General features: G+C 31.5%; 2 protein-coding genes across 2 annotated transcripts; one reads left to right on the top strand and one right to left on the bottom strand.

Annotated features, from left to right (window-relative positions):
- The first annotated feature begins 2,346 nt into the window (after positions 1-2,346).
- On the top strand, positions 2,347-6,536 carry Dhrs4 (Dehydrogenase/reductase 4). The gene is made up of 7 exons (XM_014429435.3): positions 2,347-2,817; positions 2,888-3,068; positions 3,538-3,615; positions 3,754-3,900; positions 4,949-5,083; positions 6,140-6,195; positions 6,279-6,536. The coding sequence occupies exons 1-7, from the start codon at positions 2,702-2,704 to the stop codon at positions 6,391-6,393; spliced, it is 828 nt and encodes a 275-aa protein (XP_014284921.1). The 5' UTR covers positions 2,347-2,701; the 3' UTR covers positions 6,394-6,536.
- Positions 6,537-8,208: 1,672 nt separating this feature from the next.
- On the bottom strand, positions 8,209-9,164 carry Prpk (TP53 regulating kinase). The gene is made up of 2 exons (XM_014429434.3): positions 8,900-9,164; positions 8,209-8,835 (listed from the first exon to the last, which is right to left on the bottom strand). The coding sequence occupies exons 1-2, from the start codon at positions 9,084-9,086 to the stop codon at positions 8,351-8,353; spliced, it is 672 nt and encodes a 223-aa protein (XP_014284920.1). The 5' UTR covers positions 9,087-9,164; the 3' UTR covers positions 8,209-8,350.
- Between the last annotated feature and the right edge of the window lie 3,540 nt (positions 9,165-12,704).

Raw genomic sequence — 12,704 nt, 5'->3', positions numbered from 1 at the left:
CAACGATATTTAAAAACATCGATTTTTTTTGGGTAATGCATTGTATGCAACGATACTGGCCTGTGCATGGTAGTCGTTGGAACAGACCTTATTTTCCTTCAATAGTTGTTCAAAAGCATCGATGTTTTTTCGGTAAAATATTGTAAGCAACGATATTTTAAAACCTCGATGATTTTTGTAGTCGATATAGGATTCTTAGTTTCAAAAACCACTTCTGACAGGCCGTAGAATGCGTGATCGTTGGAACAGACCTTATGTTACTCAAATGGATATTCCAAAACATCGATGTATTTTGGGTAATGTATTTTAAGCAACGATATTTTAAAAACATCGATGTTTTTTGTAGTTGATGTCATATTCTTTGTTTAAAAATTGATGAACTTCATTAATAATAATAATACCACTTCTGGCAGGCCTTAAAATGCGTGATCGTTGAATAGTCGTTGTGACAGACCTTACGTTACTCAAATGGTTGTTCAAAAACATCGATGTATTTCGGGTAACGTAATGAAAGCAACGATATTGTAAAAACATCGATGTTTTTTGTAGTCGATGTCGGATTCTTTGTTCCAAAATTCCCTTCTGACAGGCCGCAGAATGCGTGATCATAAGAACAGACCTTATGTTTCTGAAATTGTTGTTCAAAAACATCGATGTATTTCGGGTAACGTAATGAAAGCAACGATATTGTAAAAACATCGATGTTTTTTGTAGTCGATGTCGGATTCTTTGTTCCAAAATTCCCTTCTGACAGGCCGCAGAATGCGTGATCATAAGAACAGACCTTATGTTTCTGAAATTGTTGTTCAAAAACATCGATGTATTTTAGGCAAAGGTTTCTATGTAATGTTGTTTTAATATTAAGCATAGATATTTTAAAACATCGATGTTTTTCTAGTCGTAATTTATCTTTATAACGTCGTTAGCGTGATTGTTGGAGGTCCTTTTTTATCCCACCACATTGTTGATAGGAAATTGTTTATACCGTAAATTTTTTGGTTTCATTTAGTTACTTTTGGAAAAAAAAAATTAAAGATTGGGACAAACGTAAAACATCGGCTGAAAAACATCGATGTTTTCAAAACATCGACATCGATGTCGCATCCCTAGTTGGGAATTAGGCCACCCCACTCGAAAGCAACTTTACGTTGAAGTAAAGAAGAATATCCCATATCATTGTAATTATCTGTAAAACTGTTTATTTAATCGCAAATGTGAAGAAAGTGGAAATTGTAGTAAATGTTATTTTCAATAATAATAAAGGGAAAGAAAACAAAAAAAGAATAAGAACGAACCTGTTCGCTGGAAGATCAAACGCCTAATGGATACTGCGCTAATGACGGCCAGACTCAGAATTAAAAAAGCCGTTACAACAATGACTAAGTGTTTTTTTTCGGGTTCGTTTTTATCCTTTTTTTGTTTTCTTTCCCCTTTCTTTATTTTACTCTTACCCCTTATTTTCTCCACTTTTATCCATTTTCCTTACCCGTATTATAAGTTTTGTTCACTATACTTATAATTTGCCTCTTTATCATCTATTATTGTTACATATATTTTCTTCCTCTCAATTTTCATTTTCTTTTCATATTTAAATTAATAATACTAATATATTCATACTTCTTTGCATTATATAACTTCATTTTTATTTCATTTCCTTAATTACGTTATTTTACCCACTTTTTCAATTACCTATGCATACATTTTATTTCCCGCTTCTCTCATCACTTCATTTTATTAATTCTATTTTGTAAAACTATTCATTTTATGTGTAAAATTATTCTGTTTATATTTTCCTTTTTATTTTTCTATACTTACTGTGGTTGTTATCTTGTTCTGTTTTTAGCCCTGAAGAAGGCTAGAAACTCTAGCCGAAAGGTTGGGACATTAATATAAGTTAATCGAACTTATTTGTGTTTTTCATTGACCGCACCCCCAACCATATTCTCCTCATTCGGCATAAATAATTTCTGTTTATGTTTTTTTTGCTGACCGCAACCCCGATCATCTTCTCTAATTAATAATGAAAATCTATTAAGCCGTTCTCGAGAAATTCCTACTTCTTTCTCTGTTCTGTTGAGACTCATTTGAATGTGAATATTAAGAATCCTAAAATATATTTACTGTTTTTAAAAGTAAGGAGTGAATATAAAATTAAATTAACTTGGTCAATTTTTAATTAATGTTTTCTTGGAACAGTTAATAAAAAATTAATTTATTTTAAGGAAAACATTAAAATATAATGCCTTATACAAATAAATAATTGTTTGTGATATAATGGAGAAAGTTGTTCATAAAAAAAAAAGTAAAAACAGTAAACGTAAAGTTTACAACAAAAAAGTGGCTGAGACTCAATGTTAATTTTAAAAAATCAATATCAATAACATAATGTGAGTGCGCTTTGAGTAACTCTCAACCATTTTTTTAAATCTCCTCAACCTCCTTCCTTGCCATGTCTGTCATACGGGGCACGGCAGCAACTCTCAACAGTCAAATATGGTGTACCGGATGCCACTTCTACGAAAGAAATAGACCCAACCTTATGGCGTGACTCGCCTTGGAAGCGTACCCCCTCCTTAATACTCTTTCCTCTTAAGAATATAGACCATTGACTGTTCAATCGTGAACATAGTGTTCAAGTGTATTTATCAGTAATGAACTTTGATTAGGAATTCTGTTTTGAAGCCTTTTACTGGTCATCGTGATGTCAGCAGTTAAATTGCTTCGTTGCTCTGGTCAAGCATTAACTGCAAGAACCATGTCTAGTGGCATTAGGAGGCTTCAGGATAAGGTGGCAATTGTAACAGCATCCACTGATGGGTATGATAATTGGACATAATATGATTTAAAAATTTAATGAAGCTTTCGTAATAATGAGATCTTCTTTAAGGATTGGTTTTGCTATTGCAAAGAGACTGGCAGAAGAGGGAGCGAATGTAGTAATAAGTAGTAGGAAGGAAAAAAATGTGCAAAATGCATTAAATGAACTACATAATGCTGGACTTGAAAAGGCATTTGGTATTACTTGTCATGTTGCAAAGAAAGAAGATAGAGAATGTCTTTTCAAACTGGTTAGTTGAATAGTTTTTTAAAGCTATTTGTGTCCCTCCCAGTTCTCTCTCAGCTTATTTGGAAAGGAAGTTCTAACTGTGAATAAAAGTATTGTTTTGAAAGAATGTATCTCTGTTATTTTCTTCCCCATTTTTTGTGAAATCATTAGTTACAAGATAGGAACACTATTTCTTATAAACTCAATGTCTGCTCTGAATATGTGTCAATAATTATTGTTGGCCATTTTAAGAATTTGTTTGAGTAAATGTTTTATTTGATGAAAGCGTAAGCTTGTGATGAATTAGTTGTTACTGTGATTTATTTATATAGATATATAATAACTTTTTTGGATGTTGAACAAATTATTTAACTTATCAAGACCTATCTCGGAGGTAATTATTCAATATTTGCGTAATTGATAGTCAGTTACATTATTAACTATCATGCTGTTTTCACCCAACATAAATTCTATAATCATTTTATGAATAGGTTGAGGATAAATTTGGCCATTTGGACATACTTGTATCTAATGCAGCTGTAAATCCTGCTGTAGGGGATGTATTTGATGTAAGTAGTATTTTGAGTTTTGTTATACTTTTCTGTTTTTAATTTTGATTATTATAGTTTATTTATTCAACAGTGAGTTGCCATTTAAAAGTATTTTATTTTGGTAGAATATGTTCATTAACTTGACTATTTTTACAGTGTCCTGAAGATGTCTGGGATAAAATTTTTGAAGTTAATGTAAAATGTGCATTTATGCTATCCAAAGAAGCCCTTCCCTTAATGAAAAAAGCTGGCCGTGGTTCAATTGTCTACGTATCTTCGATTGCAGGATTTCAACCGATATCAGTAATAATAAAACTAGCTCTACTTTTATATTTCCTTTAGAATACAATACTTTTTTATTGTTCTAATCGAGTGTCTTCACTGAAATCATAGTGGGTCCAAAGGAAATTATCCACCCCATTGTAGGAGCACCCCCACTATAGTGAGGGACAGACAAATATAAATCATTAAAAGAACTATACACACATTTATTATGTCTAAGAAAGATATTGGTTATCAATAATAATGAGTTCTAAAAAACATGATAATAAATTTATTTTTATCGATATATGCTTTGCTAATTTGTTTTATTGTTTAAAAAAATTATTTGTTGATTAAAAAGTCTCCAGATATTCCAAAAAGAGAAGTTGAAATTTGGCTAAAGATGGGAAAGCTGATTGCTTAGTTTCTTTATTATTTTTTCTACAGTGTGGGGTAAAAGTAATATTCACATCTTACTACAAGACTAACCTAAAATAAGAACCAAGGCTAAACCAGTGGTATAAGGAGTGTGTAAGGGTTCAATGTATGTAAAACCTTCTGTTTCTTTATACTTGTATTTTAAAGTTCTTATCAGTGGTATTGGTGTATAAATGTGCTTTGTCCATTTTCACTCCTGTTCGGGCATAATTAATTTTTTTTTTATGCATTATCTAGCTCTACCAACCTTGGGGAATTGAACATAAATGAGCCTTTGTATAGTGATTCTTTTTGTGATGATCCATTTTGCTGAGGAGTAAAAAATTATATGATTATTACTGTTTATTAACTGTTCATCTTAGTACCTATTATATATCTTTTTTAATGCTAAATATTGTACTCTCAGTTACTTTTGTCAACATTAATGTAAGGTTCTAACTTTCCAATTAAGCAAAAAGAACTCATTACTGTCTTAAATACAGTGAAATATATTGCCTTAAAATAAAATAAAAAAATAGGAACTGTATTATTAGAACTTATGAAAGGTCTTGGGTGCATTACTTGATTAGCCAATATTGTTTATTGACTAACTCGAGAATGAGTAAATAACTTTATAATAGTTACATTGTTCGTTTAATTTTATATTTTCTAGCTTCTTGGAGCATATTCAGTCAGCAAAACAGCTTTGCTTGGACTGACTAAAGCAGGAGCTGTAGACCTAGCTAAGGAGAACATAAGGGTTAATTGTGTTGCTCCAGGAGTCATCCAGACTAAATTTGCATCAGCTGTAAGTATTGTTTTTCTATAATTATGAAAGACTATTGAAACGTTGTAATCATATTTGTGGGGTGGATCTTTCACTAACCAAGACAGGAGGCAAAGTCCAACCAAGTTTCATCGTAGATTCTTCTTAACTTCTCTAAACTAATTTTTTTCATAATATCATATGCTAATTTAGGTACTTATTCAGAATTGCTATGCATGGATTGGTCAGGAAATCACAATATACATGGAATGCCAAAAATATATAGCCTTAACATTGTCTATATTTTGGTTTTTCTATTTAGAAATGAGATTGTGGTGTTGAAAATTTTCCCTCCTTAAATGGCGGTTTATTTATTTCTAAGTATGTTCTACATGGGGACATAACCACAATTCCATGAGGAACAGTTGTTAATGACCAAAATTTTTTAAATAACAAACATTTAGTGGACTTATTTTGCCAAATATGGAAACTAATACGCCTACAAAGATATTCATGATAAACTACTCAGTAGTGTGTTTAATGAGCTTCAACTTGATTGGTCATAGACACTTGAACATCTAATAGTTCTCAAGACATTAAATTTTTCTTTAAATAAGTGAAAGGTTTAGTTTTAGTTTGTTGATCTCTAAAATTTCATTTGAACCAATCTAAGGTGGCTGTTGTTTATATTATGAGCTTTTAGTGACAATATTTTTGTTTACACTAGCAAAAAATTTGTTCAGTCAGCCTCAGCTCCTGGTCTTAAGAGATTGGGTACATATTCTGAAGTTGTTCCTACTTTAGGACATACTCATCAATTTTTAAATACACAATATGATCAACGTGTTCTTGGTCCACACGATCATTCTACACTTGTGAAATAGAACTTAAATTTATATTTAATTGACTCCTCGTATTCTCATAATACGCTAAAAGTACTTTTCATAATTTTCTTAATTGGAGGAAGAATGATTTATGAAAGCTTCTGTTTACGCACAAAAGTGATAATCAATAAGTAATTGGTTTGGATAAACAAACTAATTATTTAAAATTATATTTTTTAAATTTATCGATTAATAAACCACTTTTTATGTTCAGTTGACAGACACAGAGGATGTAAAAGAAACCATATTGCAGAACATTCCTATGAGAAGGTTAGCCAATCATTATTTTTAAACCAATATTAATATTTTTAAATTTTAGTTGAGCTGTTTTTTTTATGTCTTTCCATTCACAGGATAGGGAAGCCGAATGAGATTGCTGGTGCAGTTGCATTTCTTTGTTCGGATGATGCATCCTATTTAACTGGAGAAACCATTATTATCGCTGGAGGTACTCCATCTAGGCTTTAAGTATTTTAAATCTAATGGTGAAATTTTAACATTCAGATTAGATAAATCATTTGTGATAATTGTTAATTTTTTTATATTATACATGAAAGGATAGTATTATTATTTTTTTGGTTTTTAATAAATGATTAAAATGGTTTATAGAAGTTCACTATTTATCTCTTAACATTTCTTCCTTACCTCTAAAGGTAACAATCTATAGCAATGGCTCACTTCACAGTGGTACTAAGTATATTTCCACTAACTTTACAAACTATACAATTTATGGTTCCCTCTTTTAGGAAAATAACAGCTTTCCAATTAATTTTCCTAAAGAGAGAACCTTTTTATTGTATTTTTATAAAGCTTGTGTACTTAGCTATACTTGAAGTACTAGAAGTAAGCCATTGATATCAAGACCTTAAATTAATATTTTGAAGTTATGTAGTAGATTGAGTATTTTTTCCAATAAACTAACTTCTAAGCTAATCTTTTGATTCTATGAGAACATCTAACATTTTTTATGATATAAATATAATGTAAAACATGCACCCTTGGGATTGATCCTAGAGAATAAATGCTGAATACAGTAAATTCAAATGTTGGTACCAGAGTTACCATCAGACGTTGACTGTTCAGCATACTTAATATGTTATAGTACTTCAGACTTATTTGAAAAGTAGGTACTTTGTTGACTGGGATAGTCCTAGTAAAGGATAACTCCTCATCAACTTGGGTTTTATGAAAATATTTGGCTTTGAGGTACCATGTTTCTAAACAGAGATGGGACCCCAAAGCAACTAAAGATATATTTGCTGGCTATAGTGATACTACAAAAGGTTATATAGTGTTCTTTGATTAGGGTTATATATAATTGCATGTGATGTAATATTTCATGAAGATGCATCTCCAGATTTAGAAAAACTACCTTCTAATTCTTCACCATTCCCTAACTGAACTGGGGAAAATGAAAAAAATATACTTCTGATATCAAAGTCAATCTGCAGGACTTAAAACAATCATCAGATTTTTTTATTTTTATGTAATGAAGAAATGTTAGAATATGACATAGCAGAAGGACCTGTGGAGCAAAATTATGATAAGCTGGATTCCGAAGGTGCTGGAAGGATATTAAGTTTAGCTAATTTTACTAACTTATTCGGCTCAGTATAGTTTCTGCAGTGTTACCCAGTTAAAGTGTGGTTATAGGAATACTAAAACCGAAGCTGTGCTAATATTTGTATTTCTTTTCATTTTGTGTATTTTTTTATAGAACCTACCTGCGATACAATGGGGCTGATGATTACCATCTTCACTTTAATCAATATTTGATGAAAAAATAATACTTAACTAAATGTTAGTGTGGACAAATTATTCTTATCTTAATGATGAATATCAATCATTGCTTGGCTTACTCTACTCATGGCGATATATAACAGTAATTGATAGCAGAAATAAATCATTTGTTCAAAATTGGTGCCTTTGAAAGCTCATTTTGCAAGCATTGCCAACTTGAAGAAATTACGTCGGCACAGTTGGAAGCTTGTCCATTATTACAAAGCTTTAAAAATAATTTCACTCAAGAAGAGATCTTTGTCTGGGTGAAAAAGTAAATTACATTGGGCTGTGTGAGTATGGATGACTTAATTGCTTTGGGGTGATAAAAAAAAAAAAAAACTTGCCACATTTAAACAAAGATATACAATCTAATTAAAGAGGTATATAAAATTAGCATTTATATTATACTACATTCAATGAGAATAGGCTGATAGATTACTTAAGATTAAATTATTTGTTGTAAAACTAATTTATTCATAGCCTTTTATGAAATGAAAATATCATATATAATTTTATAGCATTGCCAACTATTTTTTAAGAAACAAAACATGTACACTCTCATACTTGAAAGTATTTTTCAGGTTTGAATAAGAGACTTATTTGAAATTTAGACAAAAACAATTTCAAGAAAAGTTCAAAAACTTCATCCCACCATAGTCCTTTTTCTCCCCCTTGCTTTCACTTCTTCAAATTTATGCAACACTTCCTTAGCACCTGACTGATATGTTTGTTTATAAGAAACTAAAATTTCTTTAAAAAGTATATCAGCTGATGAATGAGTACTAGTCAAAGCTCTTTCCAATACATATAAATCAACACCTTTGTCTTCTGCTGAAGTCGAAACATAACTTAAACCAAAATCTATAAATGAAACTTCAACAGGATTATTCTTCTCAGAAACTATTACATTAGATGTTGTCAGGTCACCATGAATAATGTTGTCTGAGTGTAGTTTTCCAATGCTTCTTCCACAGAGCTCCATCACATGGAGTAGAGAATCATTATCAAGTACTCCCCTTTCTTCTAACTCTCTATCAATAAACTTTTTGGCTGTAATACCATTGATGGCTTCTAAACAGAGTCTTCCAGTATCTAAATCAACCATGTACACTGCTGGGACTCTAACACCTATAATGTATAAATAAGACAAACTAATAAAATAATGATTTATTTTTAATAATGATCTATATACCTGCAATCTTGCTCCTTAATAATCCTCTAGCCTCAGCCCTTACTCTATCAGTTAAAATATGTTCATCTAAAATTGGATTTCTGTATTTCCTTTTATAACGCTCTTTGAGAACAGCAGCCTTTCCTAAATATTTTACATTGAAAACTCTTGCCTCAGCTCCTTGCTCTATCATACCTAAAATTTCCATTTTCAACAAACTAACTTGAAAAGGTTTCAAAACTGTTAATTACTGGACCGTTCTCGAGGTATAATCAAAATACGGTAACAACAAAGAGGTACTATCAGAGTCTAAGATTTGCATTGTGGTAGGCAAGAGCTTAAAAAGGATAGCATTGTAATTAATTCTTTAAGAGACCCTGACAGGATCAATTGCAGGATCAAGATTCGAGTTTTACTGTCAATCCGATTGACCGTGTAGGGGTCTCTTTATTGGGTGAGTTCCAATTATCAATCATTGTAGAATGTAGCCGTGATATACCTATCGTGAATATACTTTTTTTTTTTAATTCTTCCTTTTTGGCATTCAGGGTGGGGTAGTGATCTGATTCTGCGCATGACACTGCTTCCAATAATTAACACTTTATTTATAATCTCAACTTATACAACACTTTGTATTTGGGTGAAATCATTTAATTTATGTGGGTCATTACAAGCAATTGTAACTATGGTCCAGCCATCCTGGTCCATCCTATGATTTCCACCCACATATGAACTTCTTGAAGAAGGGATGGCTCTCTTCTTCCATCAAACGGAGGAAGAGCGAAGATCCCGGTCATTCTCGATAATCTGTCTCGGTTCCCTTCCTTGACGGTGCAATCTACTGCCACATGTTCTGCTGTTTCAGGAACTCCGTAAGTGGAGCACAGCATCGGAGGTCGATGTAGCTTTCCCCAGGACCCTCCTTGTCCTCTTGGGATCAATGGGACCCAGCAGTCTGGAAGGACCCACTTAGCTTTCAATCTTGCATGGATGGGAGGGAAGAACTTCAAGAGTTTGGCTGGGCAAAAGTTCAAAAATGAAGGACGAGATTATGATAATGGATCATTAAGCCTGCTTTATGATAGAAATATGTCCCTAATGTTAATGGGCGATAAAAGATACGAGGAATATACAATACGAGGGAAATATACAGCACTTGATTTGATCTTATTTTTGCTGAATGGAATTATAAAAAATATTGTGGAACCTAATTCGTGGTAATGAACTGAAAATTGATTAAATCATTATAATTGTAACCAAAACATAAAAAAAAATAATAACATGTACTTAATTGTTTAATTTTAACTAAATACAATAATTGATATCAAATTTTCAATTACATTCATTTAATCATTGTATATAATAAAAAATAGCATCGCCCTGTCTAATTGTACGTATAAAAGGGAATGGCTCCTGTGCTTGTCCTAAAAAAAAAGTACTGAATTGATTAGATTAACAAACTTTTTCTTTAAGAATGTTCCATGTATTCCTCCGAAGGTTTTAAGCTAACGAAATCCTAGATTCATTAGAAAGAACGTTATTATCAAAATCAAATATTACTTGTCCAAAAATAAAAAGGTAAATATTTTTTGGTAACTGATATTTGTAATGATGTGAAAGGTAAATTAGCTAAAAAAAACAACACTTAAATCGGACCAGTGGAAAGATGAAGAAAATTATACATTATTCGAGTATAACTCAATATTTTTCGATTGTCCAGAGCTGCTATTTGAATGGTAATTAAAGTCCCAACAAAACAAAATAAAAATAATCATTGAAATCAGACTATTATTAGCAAAGAAACGACATCGAACTTTTCACTCACAGTTTGTTGTAGATTTTGAGCATTTAACGGCACACAGTTGTTCGCACGATCTTGCGTCGACCGTAAGAGCTCACTCAGCATGGAAGACGTTTGGAGCTGTTCAAGACGTAACATTTCGACCAATATCTGATAATTATATCTTGTATGTATGTGTATAACATTGTGTTTTTCTGTAAATACCAAATCATTGTTATACTATCAATAAAACTATTCCACAGAGAACTTCTGAACGGACTTTTAAAACGTATAAATTCACTTTTAAAATGTATCTACGTTGAAGTTTTTATGAGTTGTATTAAAGATCCGTCTGTTGAGACAAGTTTCTTTGGGACTCTTCCAGGATGTCTCTACTTGGGCATTAAGTATTTTTTGGAGTTTTAACTTTAGAGGACTGATTCCCCACATGCTTGTCACCGGCGTGGTCAGGAAACTTGTGCCATCCGCTAATGCAATGTTATATTTTACAATGTCAGGGAACTGATTCCCTTCAGGGTTGTGATAATTAAAAAAATCCCTTTCCAAGTTACCACATCATTCACCTCCTTTATCCTGGCCTGTATCTCAATTGCCTAACCAAATTTTATAACAGTATTTTAAAATAATAAATAGAAAAGATAACTCAAAACAACACAAGAGATGGATCATGATTACAGATTTTAAGGAGCAGTGACAGCCACAATATTCTCTGCAACAGCAATGGCCTGAGTGTAGACAATACTAAGTAAGGACTGAGTTTCACATAGGATAGTTCTAAACTAGGTTTTACAAAGCATCTTAGGAACTAAAACCATTGAACCCAAAGGGAAATTTTTGGCTTACTTGCTCTTAACCTACTCATCAGTGTTGATTGTCCTAGATAATTTCACACCTGTATGAGCTCAGCATATTACCACCTAAAGCTTGCAGCACCAATACACCTCCATTTGAAGAGGACCTTGAGATCTATCAAGCTAAGCTATAATTACAGACTACGCTCAATAAAGGGGGAGTAGTGTAAGGACACAAAGGTGTACACCTCATAACGTTATTCTAATACCTCATATTAATCTAGAGGCATGTCAACCTCATGAATGTCACATGATTCCTTATAGTGACTCCAAACAAATTTTCAACCAAAATTTTTTTTTTCATCTAGTAAACATTAAAAAAAAAAAACTTTTCAGTACTTTAATGAATTCAATTACTATATAGCTTAGTACTGATAGTTTTCTAAAACATACTACAATTTTCTACAAATTATCACAAAGAAAGTTCATTCAATCCCATGTTTAATAATCACACCTAGACTGTTCAGAACAATGAAAAATGGTCCAATATGAATTCCATCCCATACAGAAAAAATGGACCCAAATCAACCTAGTAAACCATAAAATTAGACCATTAAAGAAACTTTGGTAATAACTTGATCAAGGTAGTAATAATCATCAATTAATAGATTAAGAGAGAATCAATGTGTGACTTTTATTTTGATATGAAACAGATTAGATGTAACGATCCATCATTGAGAGGCCTAGAGCACTGAATTATAATATATTGAAGGATAAACCTAGAAAAATGAAATAAAATATATAATTTCTGAAGGAAATAACGACCAAAGAAGTCAAATCAACCAAAATTAATTTACTCATCAAATAAAACAGATGCAATGGTTTTCAAGCTGAGGGAAAGAACAGGCCGATTTTTATTATATCAAAGAAAAAAATACCCAATAAATAATAAAATATATTTTTTAATATAGTTTTGTAATCAAAATACTTAAATATGTATTTATAATAAATGCTCTTATAAAAATATATTGACTGCTAGAAATTATACTATTTGATATATATAAACATTATTTAATCACCATGAATTAGTTATGGTAAAAATACAATATAATTGTACAAATAATGCAGGAGACAGGATTCATACCTCCAAACAAGCATTTCTTAAACAGTTTTAAAATCAGGTGCTTGAAATAAAACTCAGTTAAAATAGGGCAAAGTTATAAAGGTAAAGAAA

Source organism: Halyomorpha halys, unplaced genomic scaffold, assembly GCF_000696795.3.
Source record: "Halyomorpha halys isolate HHAL.00 unplaced genomic scaffold, Hhal_1.1 Scaffold801.1, whole genome shotgun sequence".
NCBI classification, from domain to species: Eukaryota; Metazoa; Arthropoda; class Insecta; order Hemiptera; family Pentatomidae; genus Halyomorpha; species Halyomorpha halys.
Note: the sequence above shows the minus strand (reverse complement) of the source record. Positions and strands in the feature narration are given on the sequence as shown.

Coding starts and splice junctions, on each gene's coding strand:
- Dhrs4 (XM_014429435.3), top strand. CDS start 2,702: ATGTCAGCAGTTAAATTGCTTCGTTGCTCTGGTCAAGCATTAACTGCA. Junction 3,616..3,753: donor CTGTAGGGGATGTATTTGAT/GTAAGTAGTATT, acceptor CTATTTTTACAG/TGTCCTGAAGATGTCTGGGA. Junction 3,901..4,948: donor CAGGATTTCAACCGATATCA/GTAATAATAAAA, acceptor TATATTTTCTAG/CTTCTTGGAGCATATTCAGT.
- Prpk (XM_014429434.3), bottom strand. CDS start 9,086: ATGGAAATTTTAGGTATGATAGAGCAAGGAGCTGAGGCAAGAGTTTTC. Junction 8,836..8,899: donor ATTAAGGAGCAAGATTGCAG/GTATATAGATCA, acceptor TATACATTATAG/GTGTTAGAGTCCCAGCAGTG.